The following is a 16,271-nucleotide window of genomic DNA, read 5'->3' as shown; positions in this document are numbered from 1 at the left end:
AGCATAGAAATATGTTTACGTGTCTTATCTATAAAGTTATTTTTTAAACATTGCAATGTTCACATATGGCCCCACGACTTCTGCAACGTTCCTGTAGGAATGTAATGGGATGTTCGATATCCATCTCGGTAATAATTCTGAATTCATTTTATTAAGTTTATTTTGAACTGAGTTTACATATGCTTTATTTTAGCTGTAATTCATTTAGGAAGGAATTTAAATGTGCCCGAACTCAATATTATATTGAACTCGTAGGTATTATGTATTATTCTTATGTATGTTAAATAAGGGGAATGTGAATTCTGCCTGAAAAAAACTACAGGAGAAAAAAACGAACATTTACAAAATATATAATTAATGAACACATGATAACTTGAATTAGGGCTTAATTTACAATCTCCCATTTAGTTCAGCGAGCTTCATAACGTTTACTTATGGCCACCTGTTGGTATTATGATATGTATTTGTGGTTCTGATAGTTTGCAGCTTATGGCAGGTGTAAATAGGTGTATTAGGTACCGTATTCCTAAACTCAAATAAGGCTAAATACAGGAGCAACGTAGCTACTATACATCAAAATATCTAATACCTGTACATATTTAGAATTTGTAGATTGTATTTTAACGATCAATTAAACAAACCATTTCGACAGCTATCATTCCTGTCCCCAATTCCGGTATGCGTGCCTACTGACACACACACATCTTTCTTTGTACAGTCCATAATTTTTTTTACAAATTTTTACTGTTGCGAAGTATTAAGTATAAAATAACGATATAGGTACCTAGTATATAATATTAATGATTGTGTATATAACATGGTAAAAAGTTTTTAAAATAGATCCGCTAGTTCGCTGTTTTAATTAACTCCACTTTTACTTGACTCATTTGTATCTACGTTAACTTAAAATCAACTTTTATTATTTTCAATATTCCCAATTAAGTTAATTTTGAATATTCATATTATCCAGGAAAATATTATTTGTATAAGTTATAAATTCGGAAAATATAGAAAATATTATTAGAAAGCAAAGGTATATTAACCAATAATTTCTTAAATATTTTTACACATAAAAACCTGTATTTCGTATTAATTAGGTACTAATTAATATTTAATAATAATATATAATGTGGTAACTGTCAAAAAGTATTCGCAATTCGCCCATATCAAGACATCCATAGATTACGAACCCTCGGACCTACGATTCATAATACACACTCATTAGTTAGTATTACTTATTATTTTTACTATTTAATACAATTATTGTACGATTATCATGGTTTGTTATTATGTCGAGCATACATTGTATTTAATATTATAATTTGTACTGTAACTGTATTACAAAAATAGTGACAATCACTACTTTCCTGTTATTGTGTATAATTATACATTATTTCAATCATAGTTCATACAGGCCTACAGTTTACACTGTTATTCAAATGTAGTAGATATTTTGAATAACCTATAGTCGTAAAATACAAATCTTTTATAATATATATAAATATAATATTCAACACTTATAAGAATACATGTACGTATTTATTTTTATAATTTTTAATGTTTGAGTAACTTTTTTTAAAATTCTACATGTTTAACAATGTATAGTAAGAACAGTTACTCTCAAATTGTTATTAAAAGAGCCCTACGTGAATTAATATGAATGGAGTTCTAAAATGATATAGCCTTACAGGTTTGAAATTAAATACTTTGATGATCTTTTATTTTTTATGATGATTTTATATTAATTTATTAAACATTATTCTTTATTATTTGTGAAATATAACATTTATATACTTAAGGTTACTTCGGCAGATCAAGATGGCTATTAGTCTCAAACATAATATAAGAATACACAATACAATGCATCCGACTTTTAATTTATTTAATTATGAGGTTATCATAAATATTATAAGTTAGATACTATTTACTTATTGATTATTAGTTTAAAATATTACCTTGACATGCATCTGAAAATAAAACAATAATATTTTATTAGTAATCATGATTGTCTCTTTGCTAAAAATCATATTAAATTATTCCATACTTTGTAGAGATTCTACTGGGTTATAAGGTGGAACAGCTAAAATAGCGCAAATTACAATACTTAAAATTGTAAAGGTTATTAAGCTATGCTTAAAAAAAATCATTTTGATTTAATATAATTAAATAATAAAAATTATGTGAACCTTGAACGATAAATAAAATTCTATTCCTTTTCTCGCTGTCTTTTATACACGATCTGATGCTAATCCATTCCCCTTCAACACAAGCTAAATAATGTTCACAACAAGTAGCTTATTTACTTATAATTTAGGAAAATAATATAATTTTCCATCTGTATGCATAAGTCATACCTGTTCATTTCAAGTGCTGTAACACCTGATTAAAATATGTATATTATATAACATTAAATGCATTGTATGCAGCTGGTAGAGTGCCATGGATTGGGAATGAATATGTGGTGGTGGGGTATTTTAGTAGTCGTAATGTTATGTGAGTAACTTTTTACTTGAAATTATAACAAAATTACTTAAATGGTAAAAGAGATTTTTTTTTTAAATTTTTTAACATTTCATTATTTGAGTCTATTTTGTATTTGTTGCATGACACAAAATATTTGTCGTGAATTGTTTCACGTTGAAAATTTTCCATTTTTTCAATCATTCTATATTCTAATGTTGTATATTATTATGTTTAAACTTATAGTTTAAGTACATATATACATGACTAAAATGTATATTCTGTTCAAATATTATCCAACATTTTCAATTTATTTTTTATCTCTTTGTTTAAATTATATTTCTTATATAATTTGAAGTTATTTAGTTTTTATATGTTGGATATAAATATATAATTACTAAATTATGTAAATAGAAACAATTATACTGTTTTAATATTTTTGTATCTTACTAAGTATATAATATCTAGTAGGTATCCGTTTAGTAAAATATTTGTGATTTTTTATTACATAATAAATATACAGTAATAATCTTTTACAAACGTATACACACACACAAATAATATCTCTTTGAAAGACAACTAAATATAAAATAATACTAATTTATAATTTTTAGTTGTTTATTATTATTTGCTAGATTATTACTTACTACTTATTTGATAAGTAAGTACTTTTCTTAAAAAAACAATATAGGTACTATGTGAAAATACTGTATGAAATACAAACATTATAGTTAGGGTTTGGACAAAAAAATAAGTACGCTATTGTTGTATAAAAAAATTTAACTTTTTTTTGGCTTAATAAAAAGTTAAACAAAAATGTGTATTAACTTTAATCTATAACCAAATTAACTTTGAACTTTTTGTTATTGGTGCACATTAACTCAACTTAAGTAAGTTAAAAAAAAAACCATTAACTTGCAAAAGCCTTGACTATAATATTGTATGTATGTATGTCCTGTATTAATTTTCCTTTAATCGTTCTTAAAAAATTACTTAAATAATTTTTGATAATTTACAAATGTACAAAGTTAGATAGGACAAGAACTTTTAGATGGGTTATTAGGTTTATTACTTTCAACGTATCCAATAAAGATATGTATAATAAATTAATTCATCGAACATTTCAATGTGTACACTGCACATCACATTACAAATAGGATTGATGTTATAAAAAGCGGGTAAGTGGATGTCGCTCTGCTGTACATTAGGTGTCTAAGAGGTCGCTGTAATGGATGGTGTTAAATTTGAATTCAATGTTATCAACGCATTGTATACGAAAAACGATTCTGAGTGGAGACAAAATGTCAGTTTAGGATGTTTTATTTTGTTATTACTTATTATGAATATGATAGCCGGTGTTTAATTAACTTTATTCATAAATAATCAGTGATGCTGCAGGAAAATATTAAATACACCTATGTAAAATTGGGCAGTTCTGGAACCGAATTACAACAAAATGATAACCATCATTCTTTATGTTTTTATGCAATATTGTCTATATTTGAACTGAAAATGTTTGTAAAAATATGTTTCATATATTTTTTAGATGTATTAACCTATTTCAGTTATGGAAAAAACTGCTTAAGTTGAACCTTGTTTTAAATGTTCAATCTTTACCTATAAAAATTGAACATTTTACACAATTTAACTACCTACAAAATCATTTTCAATTTGCAACTTGATAAATATCGTCAACATTTTAACTTTAAATGCTTATAAAAAAAAATTGTGCCTATGAATTTCTACCATTTTTCAACTGCTATTGTAACAAGTTATCAAAAGTCTTGCATTAAATTATTATGCTTTTTGACCCCACCAATACTGATACTGATATTGATATTTAAAGAAAGAAAAATGAGATAAAAAGGTATATAGAAATTTCCGCCAACAGCCTAAGACGAGTCAGAATATTTTGAAAATTGTATCAAGTATATGAATAGATGAAATAAACATTTGGTGTAAATTTCAAGTGTCTACCACAATTCGTTTTTCAAAATATGGCTTTGCGTAAAAATTGCCGTTTTTCCTTCATTTTTTGTTTATTTTTCCCATAGCTTTTGAAAACTATTAGGGAAAAAAGAATATTACCTTCCGAATGCACCAACTAGATTCACTTTCCTACTAGAAACGGTGCTATTTAAGAAAATTGAAACACTTTTACTGCAAGATATCGTGATGACAGACACAAAAAAAAAATAAATAACACATCATTGTAAAGACAATACATTCAACGCTCCGCTCGGAGTCTAAAATAATTATTTATTAATTCATCACATTTATTTCTCACTTTGTTGAAAAAAAAGTAGGTAGTAGTTTCTTAAGTTTAATATAATATTATCCTCTCTAAATATCTATATACATATATGAAAAGAGAATGGTTACTTTTTTTCTGAGTTAAAGATATATTTGGTTTTATTTTTTGTAAATCATAGTGCGATACATAAAGATACATAAAAGAAGTATCCATATTGTAATATTCTATAATGACTGAGTTTAATTTCTATAGGAGGCTTTTATCATTTAAGAGTACATATGTAAGAAGATATTATTTCAAATTTTAATCCATTTGTCATATCTGTGTTTTAAAAACTTGATACCGTATACTGGTTCAAAATTCAATTTTGATTTATGAAACTCACAAAAAATTAAAAATATTAACCTGTTTCAGATAAATATATAAGAGAACTCAAAAATATGAAATGCTTAAGTGTCCATATTTAAAAAAAAAACTAAAGAAGGGGACATTTATTATTTGAACAGTGTACCTAAAAGTATATGGATCATAGAACCATTTTATTCCATTTATCAATTATTTTACAACATAATATTATACTTATTTATATTTCAATATCAATGTTTGAAATTCACCAAAAAATATTCTCTATCAAACATTAAATGAGCAATGTAAATACATTGTTTACTCAGTCGCAATAAACAAGTGGAAGAGGCAACAGGCATTTAAAACAGATGTATAATCGTTCTTGTGCGTGGAATAATGATAAACTAGGTTGAATTGATTGTTATTAATAACAATTTCTTTTGAATATGTTTTCGTTAGGTTTAAAATGTAACAATATACATTATATTATTTATATTATGCATTTATAAGCAGGTCTTTGCTCTAAAATTATTTATTCGGGTTTCGCATGTCGGATGTGTTCGGGTGTTCAGACATTGGAATGAAAAATGTGAACAAATATTTTTGTGTTTTAATAACCGTAATTATTTGAGCGAATATTAGTTAATACGGAATTTCAGTAGTCTGGGCCTATATTTAGGCACTGAATCATAAAAATACTTTTTTTATGGAAATCAATCCCCAAAGTTGAAGTAAATTTTTTGTAGATCTCTGAAAAAAAACAGTTGATCAAACCAGACCAGATATAATGAACCATAAAATTAAGAAAAAATGGATATTTTAATTTATGCAACTACAAAATATAATAGATACATTTTTTATTTTATATTTTTATGAAAGTGATGTTTAAAGTACAATATACCTTATGGACAAAATAATATTTCATAACAAATATTCGGTGACGAATACTAAACATTAATTTATTTAAGAAATAAATGGGAAGAATGTATGCAATTATTTTTTATGTCATATATGTAGAGGAATAGTGATTGATTTTGTTTACTTTAATTAAATTAAATTTGTATTGATTATTATTTGTTGAATTTTATAATTGTAACTAAGTTTGGTTGAGTCACATTATTGGTACAGTATTTAATTTTATTTAAACGATTCAACCTTTGATGGGGTTGGGGAATGTTTAAGCTACTTCCACGCTGAGTGGTGATTGGCAGCTATAGTTACCACTGTCACTTCTAATTTGTCTTCTTTATGCAGCACTGAGAAGTCTTACCCTTCTTCTTAATTTTATCAATGCTGTTGCTATTAAACGGGCTGATAGAAAATCAAACTTTGAGTTTTTTTAGTTTTTTCAGCTAGTTTTTTTTTTCTATCATAGGACTTTGAATTTGTTTTGGCTGGTTGTCTTCTTTTTTGCATGACCACATGTTTTCCAAACCCAGTCTTAGTGTATAACATCCATTTGAATTTTGACATTAATATTAATTTTTGATTTTAATTTTTTTTTTCCCATATAGTAGCGTTCATTGACGGTTTCTAGATTAAATTTGTGTTTTCGTGTGATGTGATGTGTGTGCGTTGTGACATCTCCGAATATGTATAATTATGTATTCTGGTGCTCGAGATAAAATCTGTAATCTTTTGTATGTATAATTACGGTCTTCGAATCTCAGTACCCCATTTCACCATAGATAACTTGAGGTACATGGTGCACCACAAGTATTGTTTATTACTTACGTATAAACTAAATCACCATCTTTTTTTTTATAACGAATAATTCAAATTCAAATTTTTTGAGTTATTTTGATAAAACTAAAAAAATTTAGTTAAAAAAATATTACTCTAAAAGACTCCATTATAACGTTATTTTAAATGTAAAAATACATCCTCCTCTATCCAGTGTGAATGTCGAACAATGCAACCTTCAATTTTGTTTATAGACATTGTTTATTGTGTCTATATAAATTATATATTATGTAGTTGTTTAAAAATAAAAAACTAAAATGGAAAAGTGGAATGGAAAATGGATGTCATGTTATTTAAACTTAAATGTTTTTTTACAATTTTTTTGTAACTTTTTTAATTATGTCGTTACAATTTTAAAAATATTTTTATTAAGAACTCCATTACAACAGATTTTAGTCAAATGTAGTATCAAGCTAAAAATAATAATTCCCTTATATCCGGTGCTTGTTGATCGAAGTGTAATATATAAATAATATACTTTATAATTTATAATTCATAATTTATACTCTAATAAATGTATGGGATGAATAATATGTTAGGTGAAGACATATTTTGGTGTATAAAAATAAACGTAATTAAATATACTATTTTAAATATTATTAAGTAATCGACATTTCTAAACGAATACATCATCGTATAATCGTGAAAAGAACAGGAAGTCATTAAAATTCCCAGACGGACGCTCACTAAAAAACATGCTCATATTTGGGCATAAAGTACAAACGAAATTAATCAATGATAAAATTTCGAGCAACAACAACAAGTTATAATGTTCAATAATTTTCTTTATTACTGACACACTGTTTGGTTTCTATTCTTAGTGTTAATATAAGTAACAATATTATTTTGCAGACAGTGGTACACACAATACACTACAGGTACCCCACATTATTATTTAATCGTTATTTTGTCATCATCAGAAATATCACTCCAGTCATGAGTGGTTTTTTAAATATTCGTCATGAACGTTAATAGATATACCTATACCAAATACTATGTAACTATAACACTATGAACAAAGTAAACCTTCATATATTGTTCAGAATGTTTACCATTCGCTAGGTTTAATTATAAATATCTTACACCACGTGACCTTCAACGTTACACACAATAATATTCAAGTGGATTCTCGAATTGGTTGTCTTTTGCGTACATAATATGTGAAAATTTTGAATGCAATTAACTGGTAGGTTAGATAGGTACTTGTATTCACTTCAATCATTTTCGACTAAACTACTTACGAAATACATTTATAAAGTCGGCTGTTCAGGATAGTGTTTCAGTTGATGTTTGGACGCCTTTAAGCACTAATCGTGTAGTTTTTTATAATTAAAAACAAATTTTAAAACGAAAATGGAAAAGTGGAAAGGAAAAGTTGCTGTGGTAACAGGCGCCTCTTCTGGGATCGGAGAGGAGACTTGCCGACAACTGGTTGAAAAGGGTATGATTGTTGTTGGTTTTGCGAGAAGAGAACATAAACTACAGGTACGTTGTGTCGTTGTAGTTGTAAATTAAAATGAAATATTAGGGTTTGAAGAAAATATGTGTAATATATTCAACAAAATATTTGTATCCCTAAAAGGTTCATGGCTTCATATTGATCTATAAAATGGGTCTTACGTGTTTCATATTGTATCAAAATAGATCTTATACCACCATTTATTCATATGAGCATTTTCTATACCCACATGGCATACTAAATACATTTTAAAAATGTTCATACTTTTAACATTTGTACTTCATTACTAACAATTGAAAAATAGTAAAAGATTCCTCAGAAGTTTTTTTAATATAAATTAAAAATAAGCTAACGTAAAACCATATTTATCTCTTATGTGTGATTAAGATTTCGATAACATTGTTTATTCACAATATACGTAAAATTACGATTCATACAAAATATTAAAAATATTTTATTTCCTCACTATTGTTTTGTTTTCATAAACCCAATTTCAAATTTTCAAAATATTTTTATGGATTTTATAGGAATAATAACTTTCAAACCCTTTAAAAAGCTTGACAGTCCAATACACGGATATCCATAATGAAATTGTTTTCATAGATATTTAAAAATATTGTAAGCATATAGATTATGGCTACTATTTTTTTATTAGAGTTAAAGTTAGAGTGTTGACAACATTATTCAAAATCAGAAAATTTACAAAGTATTTTGCAATTAAATGCATGCATTTTTAGATTTTTATGCATTTTAAGCTTGGAAATGTAATATATGTTAATATATGTGAAAAATAAATAATGACAATTTTTTTAAACAGATGTGGACGAAATTGGGACATTAACAGAGAAGTTCAAATTTTACTAATAATTTTTTAATTTGAATTCCAAAAAAGTGATATGTTGAGATTTTTCGCCATTGCGTATATAATTCTTTACTTAATAACACAATCAAATTATTTATATTGATTTTAAACTATTATTTATACCACAAAACTATTCACTTCGTTCCACAGATCTCAGTGATCTCAGTGACGAAGTCTACGTCGTTAATGTAATTATACAAATAACAGAAAGTTATGTTATGTAGAAAAATATTGTAATAATTATTCATAAATAATGTGATTTAATTTTTGATAAATATGAGTTATAAGACAATAGAATGTTTAATAAAAATATAAATTTATAAAATGTTTATTTTGTTATTAATATTTCGTAAGCAGTGACTTATTATTGAATGTAAATAAAATATTTCCCTTGTGAACTTTAACAATAACAAATTCTACTCACACCTAATATTACTAGAATGTTTTTCTAATCCAACATATTTTTTTAGGAATTACAAGAGAATTTAAAAGGAAAACCGGGTACATTTTATTACTTCAAAGTTGATTTGTGTTCAGAAGAAAACATTTTAGAAGCTTTTAATTGGGTAAAGACAACGTTGAAAGCGGTTGATGTTCTAGTTAATAATGCAGGTGTTTGGAAGCAAAGTGACTTATTAGGTAAATTGAATTTATTAATTTATAGTAGTTAGATAATTCCAACGTTTGAGTAACATTGTTTGTATTACATATTATGATAAATAATATGAAATAACATTTTCAAAATATTTACATCAAAAACGATATGTACTATACTTCGAAATTGTTTATTCAACTTTAATATTTACTATTCTAATTCTTTTTGTTGTACTTACTTACCTAATACCTACCCGAAACCTGTGAGTAAAAAACTATAAAAATACTAAAATATATACCTAAATAATTATTAATACTGAATAATAACATTTTGAGCTTTTTTTTGAGTGTTATTGAATTAGAATAAATAAAAAAAAAGAGTGGATTGATCAAGGGTTTTCAGGTATTTTTCAGTTTATTATTCATTGAACGTTTATTATCAATCAATTAAAAATATATTTTTTCATTCAGTATACTTTATGTTCTTCAGTGGAAATATCTTTTTCGTCTATGACATATCTCCAACTTGACAATTGTTTCTGTTTAGCCAACTTTGACTAAAGTGTTTTTTAAAACTTTTTTATATACTTTATTATATTGTATATATATTTTACGTTTATAATAATCCGTTGTACGTTATTTTAAATATTAATGTATATTGATCAGTTATAATAATTAAAGATTAATATATTGTTTTCCTCTTCACGCCCACCCCCTCCTCCCAATATAGTTTATCTTCAACACAGTTCAAGTTTATAAATAGTCGGTTTTTCAGTACAAGTTTGTTACAAAGATGAATATCAAATATTAAGTTAAATAATCAGGTGATCATTTTTACTAACCTATTACCTACATAAATAAGTTTTTTATTTTTGATATTTTAAATTCTTTTTATTTAGGAAAAAAGGTCGTGTATAGTCGTAGTCAAGTATGAACCCAAATGAAAAGGCGTTGTATTAAAAATACTAAATTTTTTTTAAACCTGTATATGAGCGGTTAACCAAAGACCAAATCCATAGCAATATAGAAAGCCGGGTTTAAAAACCAACTCCAAAACCTATGACTTTTATTTTGGTTATTAAAACCGGGGAGCAAAACCTTAAGTATAAAAAACCGGTTTTAAAAACCAAAACCGAAACCGCCAAATTTTTTTGGGTTTTCGTCCCTGATTTAAATACAATGATGAAAAGTATTAGATAAGTGTAATCACTAATCGATGTCATAGCCTCATGTCATCAAAATATTTTTTCTAACTTGTACACTTCTAGGAAATACAAATGATTGGAAACATATGTTCGACACAAATGTCATAGGTCTTAGCGTCTGTACTAGAGAGGCCATAAAAATCATGGAAGAATTAAAAATCAATGAGGGCCATATAATAAATATTAACAGGTAAAAATGTAAATGTAATAAATTCGTATGATTGATAATCTAGTAATAATATAATTTAATAATTGTATTAATAAATAATTTATTTAAAGAAAGATGTATTTTTATTACAATGAGATGTTTTTTAATAAATATTTATTTATTCAGATCATGGTATAAATTGTAATTTATACCTACACTTTGAAATAGTAAATAATTGAATTTTATTAAAGTGTTGTAGGTCATTACCAATTTCCATATATGAAGGATATTTCAGTTTATGCCGCTACCAAACAAAGTATTACTTCAATCACAGACAATTTAAGAGAATTGATGGGCATGAAAGAGTTACCCATCAGAGTCACGGTAATTTATTTGTTTTTTGGTTTATAAAGACTGCACAGTGTATAGATGTATAATATTATATATTATATATTATAGAAAAATTGACTTGTCCGAAACTGTTTTTGATTAAAAATTCCTGCTTTTTTTCTTTTTTTCACTACGCTTTTGAAAAATGGTGAGAATTTTTCTTGCACCCCTTATGGCCCTATGTACTAAGTAGATTCACTTTCCTACCAGAAAAGATACTGAAGCAGAAAATGGAAGCTCTTTTACTGCCCCAAAATGTAATGAGTGATGACAGACACACATAAAACAAATCCAATCATTCACTATCAAAATCAATTCTTTCATCGATCCGTTGAATACCTAAAATTACAACCGTTCACTTATTTTTATTTCGGTCAACATGTTTTTTGTTAAAAATACCTCCTTTTAATTTCAGAGCATCAGTCCGGGTGGAGTGGAAACTGAAATGACTGTAGAGTTCAGCAAATTGGAAGGAGTGAATTTGTTGAAATCTATTGACATTGCTGAAGCTATTATGTACGCTTTGAGTGCGCCGCAACGTGTTAACGTAAGTTGAAAAGTACAAATTTAATAACACTATACTTTTTATTCCCAATTCTAAACAATAAACTAATGAAGGTACCAGAAATATTATTTCATTGTACTTTTATAAGGTTGTAAATATCAACATCGGGTGTACACCACTAATAATTTATTGTTATATAATTATTGCATGGCACTAACATTTGTTGTACACTAAGTTGTTCTGTTTTCTTTAATTATATAACTGTTTGTACTTAGTAAATATAGTTTTTATGACAAAGTTTTAATTTTTACAGGTTGCTGAAATAATCATAAGGCCAACAAGTGAAAATACACTAGGTTTTCTTAAGAATCTTGTATAGATATCATCAATTAGGATATTACAGATCCATACCTCAAGTTTTTGATGGTAAATAGTAATAATAATCATATTCACGGTGATATCGATAAGAGGCAGCAGCGTGACAAAACATAATATGTACTTATGACGTGTGCTAGTACGGTAATGGATTTTAGTCGGCGGAGAAATGCAGCACTTGCCTGCGATTTTAAATTGCTCTCTTCCCTTCCTTGCCGCAAAATTTACATTATTACTATTAATACACGTAACTTTCGCAAATTAAAAAAAAAATTTTTAATTTTAACTAACTTCCCTTTACATAATAAGTATATTTCATTACATACTCGTAGACTCGTAAAATTATATTTTGACGTTTTAGGAAATATAAAATTAGTCATAATATTAACATTAAAAATGGGATTTATAAAAGAAATCTAAAAAACAATCATGAAAAACAAGATTTTATTTGTTCCATATATTTTTGCAATAATTGAAATTATAGAAATTCAATATTGTAGTGATCCCGCGTACAGATGCTGAATGTACAAGGGTGATGGACGATAAGGTGTCATAATTCAAGTCACTTTGATATTTATTAACATGAATTTTATTGTGAACGTAAAAACGGTTTGAATATTTTTCGTGTAAATGAATAATTGCAGAGAGTCTGCTAGCGTGAAGGTGCTTGTACTCACTCTGACAAATCACGTCTGAATATCGGGTGACAGTGTCTCTATTTTATAGGCCTGATCTCCACTACTCCTCTCTTATTGATAAAATAATGTTGACTCCGTTTACTATAGCTTGTGTCCGTTCAGGTCGGGGAAGTGCTATCGTCCCACTCTCTTATGGTCGAATTGCAATATCTCGTGTCGTTGTTATCGACTTAAAATAGCGTAATTTCTACTGTTACAACATTTTAATAACTTAGCTATTACAGTATTGTATTTTAAACTGTCAATATCTACTATTGATTATTTGTCGTAGTCTTGTGCGAGCGTTTCTATTATCGATTATGATTTAGCATTTTAGCCTATTCTATTCGTATGTATTCCGCAACCCAATTTCTCTTATTCAATTCTCAGTAGATACTACTATTAACTATTTTATTGTTGGCCTAGCCTTCCCCGAGGTTAATAACATCAGGTATTCTAATATAAGCATTTTTCGACAATCCGTATATGGCGTTCCTATGCCTATCTCAAGTATATGTATATATGGCGAGATGTCAGTACATAGCAATATCAATCATTAGCCACCCATGTATAACTATGTAAATTTGAATTAAACTACAATTTAAAAACACTTATTCTTGTTTATCAAAGATTATTTATTTTTAAACCGTTACTTTCAAAATGTTAATCTACTATATCTATATGTATACCTATCCTATATGTGACTACGTATAAAAAATGTTAAGGTCCATATAATAATATGTTATACTTATGTAAAATTAGCAATAATATTAAAATTTATATAAATAAGTAAAAATCCAATTTTTAACAAAATTGATTTTTCTTATTTTGTTGTAATAAGTCAATAAACATATAGATACTTACTTGAATTTTTCACCAAATGTTTATGTGAGTATTTTCTTTTTAAAGCAAATGTTTTAAATGAGTTTATAATTATTCATTTGTATTTCACTATACATTTTTTTAAGACAAATTTTTAAAAAATCTAACATTTTAATGATCTTTGACTACCTATAACTTCCAGTACATTGAAAATAACTGATTTTAAAAGAACCCTTTCAATATAATAGTCGTATTGTATTATTGAAAAACTATATTTAAATTTCTTTTTTTTGTTCGTTTTGTAATTTTGTTTCGCATTATACAGATATTAATATATTATGCGTACGTTTTCTTTGTTGAGTTACTTTCAGACTTTTAGACTTTTATGAACAAATAAATAAATAATGAACATTAATTAACAAATTATTTTAATTAAATACTAAAAATTTTGTTTACAAAAAGTATAAAAATGATTTTGATTTCCTAATAAATTGTACTTACTTATTACGATAGTCTAAAAATTAAATTGGATGATTTAATAAGAATTTATAAATAATAAATATACAAATTAATACAATATATTTTGTTGATTTAAATTATTTAGTGGTAAGCTAATAACTATAATAACAGTTATAATATTTTAAAATGTGTATACACTACAACAATTACCAATCAAAGTATAGGTAATCAATATTATTACAAGTGTAATGTCTATAATTCTGTGTATTTTACATACATTTCACACTATTTCATTAATTTTAAATACTTAACTGCACATAACAATATTTTAATACTTATTAATTATAATACAGATTTAGTGAGTCGGCGCCTCCACTGCTTCACATCAGCTAAATTCCGTACTTCCGTTGCAGCATTGATTATAAAAGCTATTTATTTATTTATTTATTCACCTGGCACATTTTGATCTGTTGCCAATTATTGATTCGATTTTTCCTTAAATTCATTTTGATCTGTTTTATTATGAATTTAATTTTATGAACGTATCAGAATACCCCAAGTAGAAGCATATTGTTCCCGTAGATATCCTGAACATAAGAGATTTTTATCACCTAACCGTTATTTTTCGTTGGGACATTTCTATCAGTTTTGTTAAACATTTAATTTGTATTAACTTTTTATTTCCGATTTGTATTTTAGTAGATACCATCATATTATGTGACGAGAAACTAATGCTGCTCTACGCGGACAAAGCCGACTACAACATTACGAAATACTCTCGCCAACATACGATTCGTCCCAAGTAGTAAGTACTATCCATTCAATTCTACCACTCAATCAAAGATCATATCAGAAAATAAGTCACCCTGAGTCATAATTTTTTGATTATGACTTATATTATATTCGTTCATTTTATTGTCAGCCTGCAAGGCACTAAACAATTATTTAAAAAAATTTTGTGAACTTCTAATAATATTTGTTGAAATAAGTAGAACGTGACCAAATTTGACAACCACTAAGAGCGTCGTTAATTTCATTATAATTAGTATAAATGATTACTGAACTTTAGGCTCAGAGATAAAAAGCAAATGCTTAGTCTTATTCTTAATACTCAATCATAATTTATTTCGATCTACAACGATTCTAGGGCAACTTAATATACTCGTAAAGATAATAACAAAGCAAAATCCTCATATTAAACAAAATAATAAAAAATAAAAATCGTCTTAAGGGGAGGGACAAATTCTCCTATTGCCCCCCTACAAATACGCCTCTGGAGTAGTTGAGTCTCCGTCATCACATTTTGCTTACCTCTATTCGGCTCGTCTGCCGAAATAATTGATGAATGAGGTAAAGAAAAAACTATACATGTGGTGGCATGAAATACAGGTACCTATATAATCAACTATTTTATCGTTTTTCCCACCTTAATTTTATAAAAATATTGTAAAAACATATAGGTGTTATTTTTAATAATTCACTTGACTAATATTTATTATTTCAAACCATCTATACTCTACTGAACGTAACAATACGGAAATTGAAGATAAATCATGATGGTAGTCTTAAACTAAGGTACTCTATGCTCTGGGCACGTTTCATGGGTCAGCTTGCGTTTGGGAGAATTTTTAAAAATTGTAAGGTGTATGGGAAATTTAGCATGATATGTTTGAACGAGTTTCTGCTCGGCATTATCACCATCGAGTCTCAATAGAGTTGGCATTTTTAACGGTCAACAAAGTGCACGAGATCAGCTAGTAATATTATATAATGTGAAATAAAATTACAAAATAAACAAACAAATTAATATCGAAGAATTGAGAAACGGTAAGGATAGATTTTTTTATAATAGATATGTTATCATTTACTAACCAGGTTCATTAAAACATTATTACTTTAAACGGTGAAATACGTTCACGTTATAAGTGTGTTGTTTACCTATACTTTAATTATGGATCGCAGATATCGGGATG

The 16,271-nt window shown here is 26.8% G+C and overlaps 1 protein-coding gene across 2 annotated transcripts; it reads left to right on the top strand.

Annotated features, from left to right (window-relative positions):
* The first annotated feature begins 8,155 nt into the window (after positions 1-8,155).
* Positions 8,156-15,858, top strand: LOC111037243 (farnesol dehydrogenase-like). 2 transcript variants are annotated; one of them, XM_022319653.1, is made up of 7 exons: positions 8,156-8,287; positions 9,594-9,762; positions 10,986-11,112; positions 11,322-11,454; positions 11,876-12,007; positions 12,279-12,391; positions 14,998-15,858. In XM_022319653.1, the coding sequence occupies exons 1-6, from the start codon at positions 8,156-8,158 to the stop codon at positions 12,342-12,344; spliced, it is 759 nt and encodes a 252-aa protein (XP_022175345.1). In that variant the 3' UTR covers positions 12,345-12,391; positions 14,998-15,858. The 2 variants fall into 2 exon arrangements, with proteins under 2 accessions (XP_022175345.1, XP_022175344.1); XM_022319652.1 differs by lacking the exon at positions 14,998-15,858 and having other exon boundaries at positions 12,279-12,613.
* The last annotated feature ends 413 nt before the right edge of the window (positions 15,859-16,271 follow it).

Source organism: Myzus persicae, unplaced genomic scaffold, assembly GCF_001856785.1.
Source record: "Myzus persicae strain clone G006 unplaced genomic scaffold, MPER_G0061.0, whole genome shotgun sequence".
Taxonomy (NCBI): domain Eukaryota; kingdom Metazoa; phylum Arthropoda; class Insecta; order Hemiptera; family Aphididae; genus Myzus; species Myzus persicae.
Note: the sequence above shows the minus strand (reverse complement) of the source record. Positions and strands in the feature narration are given on the sequence as shown.